The 5,706-nt window shown below is 45.5% G+C and overlaps 1 protein-coding gene across 1 annotated transcript; it reads left to right on the top strand.

The window, feature by feature from the left end:
• The first annotated feature begins 229 nt into the window (after nt 1-229).
• On the top strand, nt 230-3,344 carry LOC124691669 (S-(+)-linalool synthase, chloroplastic-like). Its single transcript, XM_047224946.1, has 7 exons — nt 230-510; nt 666-891; nt 1,020-1,392; nt 1,605-1,823; nt 2,217-2,355; nt 2,522-2,761; nt 2,975-3,344. Exons 1-7 carry the CDS (start codon nt 343-345, stop codon nt 3,245-3,247), a joined length of 1,638 nt encoding a protein of 545 aa, XP_047080902.1. The 5' UTR covers nt 230-342; the 3' UTR covers nt 3,248-3,344.
• The last annotated feature ends 2,362 nt before the right edge of the window (nt 3,345-5,706 follow it).

The raw sequence follows: 5,706 nt of genomic DNA on the forward strand, positions 1-5,706 counted from the left end.
GATCACTAGTACAAGATACAACCATTTCTGCACATTTTGTGGATTTTCCACGCGGCTACATGTATCACCTGTAGCATTCCGTGGCGTACCTTGCGTTTTCTCCCCGTTCACATGCGCACTACTAAAACACTAGCTACCTCACGTGTACTTAAGCAGTCCAGCACTCCTCTCCCTATAAATTAGAAGGACATCGGAGCATACATACACACACCATATCATCCATCCCAAGAGCTCGAGAGACCTAGCAGAGTAGCAGCTATACTTCTTCACCATTGCAGGCTAGGCGGAGGGAATTAATCAGCCGAGCTAGCTCAACAATAGACATAGCATAATAAAGCACTGATGGCTGCAGCGCGTTTCTTCTCCTCATCCGTCGGGCAGCTGCTCCATTCGGCTTCACCGGTAGCTGGAAATGGAGGCTGCAACCGTGGCTTCTTCCGGCCTTCATCGGTGATATGTCCTGGGCGGGAGCCAGCGTCCCATGAGCTGTACAATGATTTTGACTTCCAGGTATACATATCACTCTCATACATACGTTGCAATAACAAACATACGCATACTTATTAAGACATCGTCTTTAATTGTGTCTATTCTTAGAGAAATACACTACACTTCTCTATCTTCCGTTTGATTTTCTGAGAGAAACTTCTCCTCTGTGCCACCAGGAGGGCCTAACGAGTGTGCAAGCACTATTGCGTCAACACCCCAAGAGCAGCCGTGGCATGATGACAACTGTTGATCACCTCAAACGTCTCTGCATCGACCACTATTTCCAAGATGAGATCGACAACGTCGTGGACTCATGTGCGAATCTGCTCCATAGTGATGATCTGCTCGATGCAACCCTTTCCATGAGGCTCATGAGAGAAGCTGGATACTGTGTTTCAGCAGGTCAGTAAAATACAAGTTCCACATGTTGAGTGAGACAGGCGCACCAGTTTAGGAAACATCTCTCTTTAATGAATTTTTCCTTTTATACTATATTACCGGCCTAAAATCCCTTCTCCCCGACACAACAGATGAGATTCTTCAGAAGTTCACAAACGGTAATGGCGATTTCAACCTAGCTAATAGTAAAGACATCAGAGGCTTGCTAAGCTTGCAAGATATGTCACACCTCAACATAGGAGAGGCTTTACTATACAAGGCAAAAGATTTCTCTAGCAGGCACCTTAGTGTTGCAGCTAAGTATTTGGAGCCAAATCATGCAACTTATGTGAAACAATCACTCGATCACCCCTACCATGTGAGCCTGATGCAGTACAAGGCCAGGCACCACCTGAGCTACCTACAGAGCTTGCCCACTAGGAACATTGCAATGGAGAAACTGACACTTGCAGAGTTCGAAATTAACAAGTTACAACATCAGAGGGAGATGCAAGAGGTTAAGAGGTACACTTTTAATAAATAACACTCGAGAGATTCGTGATTAATTTTGTGGAGATGGGAGAAACTATTCATTCTATGGTTAAGAAAAATGTAAATCATCTTGAAAGTTTTACCAAATTTAGAATTCCAGTTGCTAATTAAATTATTTTTTGCTTATATATCCGTACAATTGAAAGAGGGGTGATTTTAACTATGGAAACTGAATTTTAATACAGATGGTGGATGAAGTTAGGATTGGCTCAAGAAATACCAGCTGCAAGGGACCAAGTTCTGAAATGGTACATGTGGCCGATGACTGTCCTAGAGGGTTTCTCCTTTTCTAGATACCGGATTGAGATCACAAAGATCATTTCACTCATCTACATTGTGGATGACATCTTTGATATTGTTGCCACCCAAGAGGAGCTGGCCCTCTTTAATGAGGCGATCAAAAGGTGAGCATGGATGTTCCCATGATAAAAAAGGTTCACGTACATAGTATCGCGAAAAAAATTAGTAAATCCTCAAAATATTCAGAGGAAAATTTAAAGTTGTATAACTTTGACTTGCAATTCACGAAAATATATTAATATTGTATAAATGGAAATAATACCATAATTGTTTATGAAAAATAGTTTCATGTTATCATAGTTTTATCAGTATGTAGTAATTGTATATTTGTACAAATAATATGGATCAACATTTCAAGTTGGTGATTACCTATGCTCAAAGGGGTCTTTATTTGTTAATAAAATAAAGGATTCATGCATTAGGCAAGACCTTGCAGTTCTTACATAAATATTTGTTGGTGCGGTTAAAGTTTCACACTAAAATGCACATTCTTACAGGTGGGATCTTGTAGTAGCTGATTCACTCCCGAGCTACATGACATCATGCTACAAGGCTCTATACACCATCACAAATGATATTGCAGATATGTCCAGAAGAGAGCATGGATCAAACCCTATCAATCATCTGAAGAAAGGAGTATGTCTCCTTGAAAAGCTCTTCAGTTTTCTGAATTTATTTTTCTGAACAAGTTACTACAGTAATAGTATGTCACAACATACATTCCTATTGCTAACTGTATTAACAAAATAGGAAATAAAATCACATTACATGCAACTCACGGCTTGCCTTCTTTTCGTTGCAGTGGGCAACATTGTTTGATGGATTTATGATCGAGGGGAAATGGCTCTCTGGTAATCAGGTCCCCACACGGGAGGACTACCTGACTAATGGCGTTGTCACCTCAGGAGTGCCACTTGTATTCCTCCACCTTTTCTTCATGCTAGGACATGATTTAACTGAGGCCGACAGCAACTACATCCCTCCAGTCATATCTTGCCCTGCAAAGATCATGAGGCTCCGTGATGACATGGGCAGCGCTATGGTCAGAATATATCGAAAATCTCAATATGTGTAGTAGCGTAGGAATGCGCATATGCACGCACATGAGCCTGTTACCACGACCATAGATGATTCTGTAGGATACAAACTATTTAGATATTTTATATAAATTAATTAAACCCATATCTTTGTAGTTGCATATTCACGATGTTGTTGACAAGATGCTCATATATTATCTTGCCATGATCTCGTGCAGGATGAAGCGCAAGAAGGACTCGATGGATCATACAAAGAGTTGTACCTAAGGGAGAACCCTCATGGTGATGCGGATGAGCACATGCTAGAGATGATCCAGGGTGAGTGGGAAGAGCTCAATAGGGAGTGCTTCTCCAGGACGAAATCATCATTGTCGCCTAGCTTTGTTGGTGCGTCGCTCAACTTTGCGAGGATGGTCGAGGTCATGTATGGCTACAACAACGAACAGAGGCTCCCGGCCCTCGAGGATTACACTAGGATGCTCCTCCTTTGAATCATGCATGGCATGGACCGCAGTACACTCACACTGCAAGAGTCCAGTAAATATAGTGTATTCTTGATATAGTAGTTGTGTTGGTAGTTGCAGAGCTTAGTGTATGCCAAAACCTTCTTTATGCCCCCTCTCTCCCAGTACATAGGAAATGTTCTGATTAGCCATTATTGCATGATCCATATTATCAATGAAGGTGTCCTTGTAGAGGTGCTGAAGGTGCCCACGTTGCTTCTACGCCTTTCGTCCAAAGGAGAAACGATCCAGGAAGGTCCGGCAGAGACGGCGACTGCAAGGATCTTGTTGTCTACCCACAAATAAAAGGATCTTGTTGTCGCACACATGTAATCTTTGGTATTAATTTGCAGGGTGATTGCTGTTTTTCCCTATAACGGTTTGTGTATTGCCTTTCTATATTTTCAAAAAATAGGCCTTCCTCACTAGCAGTGTTTAATCGTCTTAATTTCTTCTCAGTTGTTTTTTTTTTCATTTTTCCCAAGAGACTGTAATAAGCTAGCTCTTGCTCTAGCAGCACGCCAGCACATGGTGCTCACATTAGTCCCTATTCGTAAAGCGATCAGGCCTGTTTCTCCTTAAGCCTTCGAACGAAAGCCCTGTTTTCTACTAGTGGAGGGAGTCGCTCCCCAATTTGGATTGTGTCCCGGTGACCAGCACTTCGCGTGTGTTGTTCTCTCTTGTGTTTGCTTCCTCTAGCTCTTGGATGTAAAGAACCTGCTGCTAACTTGAAATAAAAAGTTTACTTCAGGTGGGGTGTTTAGCCCCACCGTTGATCTGTCAAAAATAAAAAGGGATCGAGTGTTCCAGTTAACAAAAAAAAGAAAGGGACCGGCAGGTCACTCGGTGTCGCTAAAGTTAACTTGGATGGATCCACGCCTTCACCGCAGTCAGTCTCCAGGATGTTTGGCCAGTGGACGAACTGACGAATAGCACCGTGAACCTCAAGCTACCAGACATGAATATATCTGAGTCTTCTGAGATGGTGACTCCAGTTGACGACAAATCATACTTTTCACAGATATATCTCAGGCTCAAAGAGGCGGGAGCTCAAAGTGAGAAAGCTGCCTAGTCAAGCTAAACCGTGCATATTTTCACAAGTGTGAGGAAGAAATTGCAGAAGATATATAGAGAAAGAAAAAAGATGTGACCTGGCATCAAAGGAAGAAGATCAATATAAGTGTAGAATGAGATGCAATGCTCGATGTATTGATCGGATGCATATGGCGGTACATATATAGGCCACGTCCTCGACTATACAAGGAAGGAGGCGGGCCCAATAGGAAATACAAAGATATGTATCGCTATACAATAACTACAGAGGATACACATCCGGATATACAAGATATGTATCTCAACAGAGGATACACATCCGGATATACAAGATATGTATCTCAACACCCCCCGCAGTCGAAGCGTCGCCTGGTCGAACGCATAGACTGGACCGGAACTCCTCAAAAGATGCCGTGGGAAGACCCTTGGTCATGATATCCGCAAATTGTTGGGAGGTGGGCACATGAAGTACTCGAATGTGCCCAAGAGCCACCTGTTCCCGAACAAAGTGGATGTCCAGCTCAATATGCTTGATGCGGCGATGGTGGACCGGGTTGGCGGAGAGGTAGACGGCGGAGACGTTGTCGCAGTAGACCACAGTGGCTTTGGCGACAGGACATGAGAGATCAACGAGCAGTTGCCGCAGCCAGGAGACCTCGGCAACCGCGTTAGCAACAGCCCGGTACTCTGCTTCGGCGCTGGAGCGAGATACCGTGGGCTGTCGCTTAGACGACCAGGAGATGAGCGAAGGGCTGAAGTAGACGCAGTAGCCAGATGTGGAGCGACGCGTGTCGGGGCAGCCGGCCCAATCGGCGTCCGAGTAGGCGACGATGTCCGTGGCGGTGGAGGCGTGGAGCGAGAGACCGAAGTCCATGGTACCAGGAATGTACCGGAGAATCCGCTTGACTGCAGCCCAATGAGGATCCCGCGGAGCGTGCATGTGAAGGCACACCTGCTGAACAGCATACTGCAACTCGGGGCGGGTCAAGGTGAGGTACTGCAGGGCACCGACGATGGAGCGGTAAGAGGACGCGTCCGTGGCCAAGGAACCGTCTGTGGCGGAGAGCTTGGACTTCGTGTCGACTGGTGTGGCCGCGGGTTTGCAATTAAGCATACCTGCGCGGTCCAGGAGCTCATGGGCGTACTTGCGCTGATGAAGGAAGAAGCCTTCGGTGCGACGCACGACCTCGATGCCGAGGAAGTAGTGGAGAGGCCCCAAGTCCTTGAGGGCAAACTCGGCGCGAAGACGGGCGGTGAGCTGACGCAGTAGGTCCGTGGAGCTGGCCGTTAAGATGATGTCGTCGATGTAGAGCAGCAGATACGCGGTGGTGTTGCCGTTGTTGTACACGAACAGCGATGCATCGGAGCGGGTGGAGCGGAAGCCGAGTTGGTGA

This window comes from Lolium rigidum, chromosome 2, assembly GCF_022539505.1.
Source record: "Lolium rigidum isolate FL_2022 chromosome 2, APGP_CSIRO_Lrig_0.1, whole genome shotgun sequence".
Classification (NCBI taxonomy): domain Eukaryota; kingdom Viridiplantae; phylum Streptophyta; class Magnoliopsida; order Poales; family Poaceae; genus Lolium; species Lolium rigidum.

Coding starts and splice junctions, on each gene's coding strand:
- LOC124691669 (XM_047224946.1), top strand. CDS start 343: ATGGCTGCAGCGCGTTTCTTCTCCTCATCCGTCGGGCAGCTGCTCCAT. Junction 892..1,019: donor TGGATACTGTGTTTCAGCAG/GTCAGTAAAATA, acceptor CCGACACAACAG/ATGAGATTCTTCAGAAGTTC. Junction 1,393..1,604: donor GAGATGCAAGAGGTTAAGAG/GTACACTTTTAA, acceptor ATTTTAATACAG/ATGGTGGATGAAGTTAGGAT.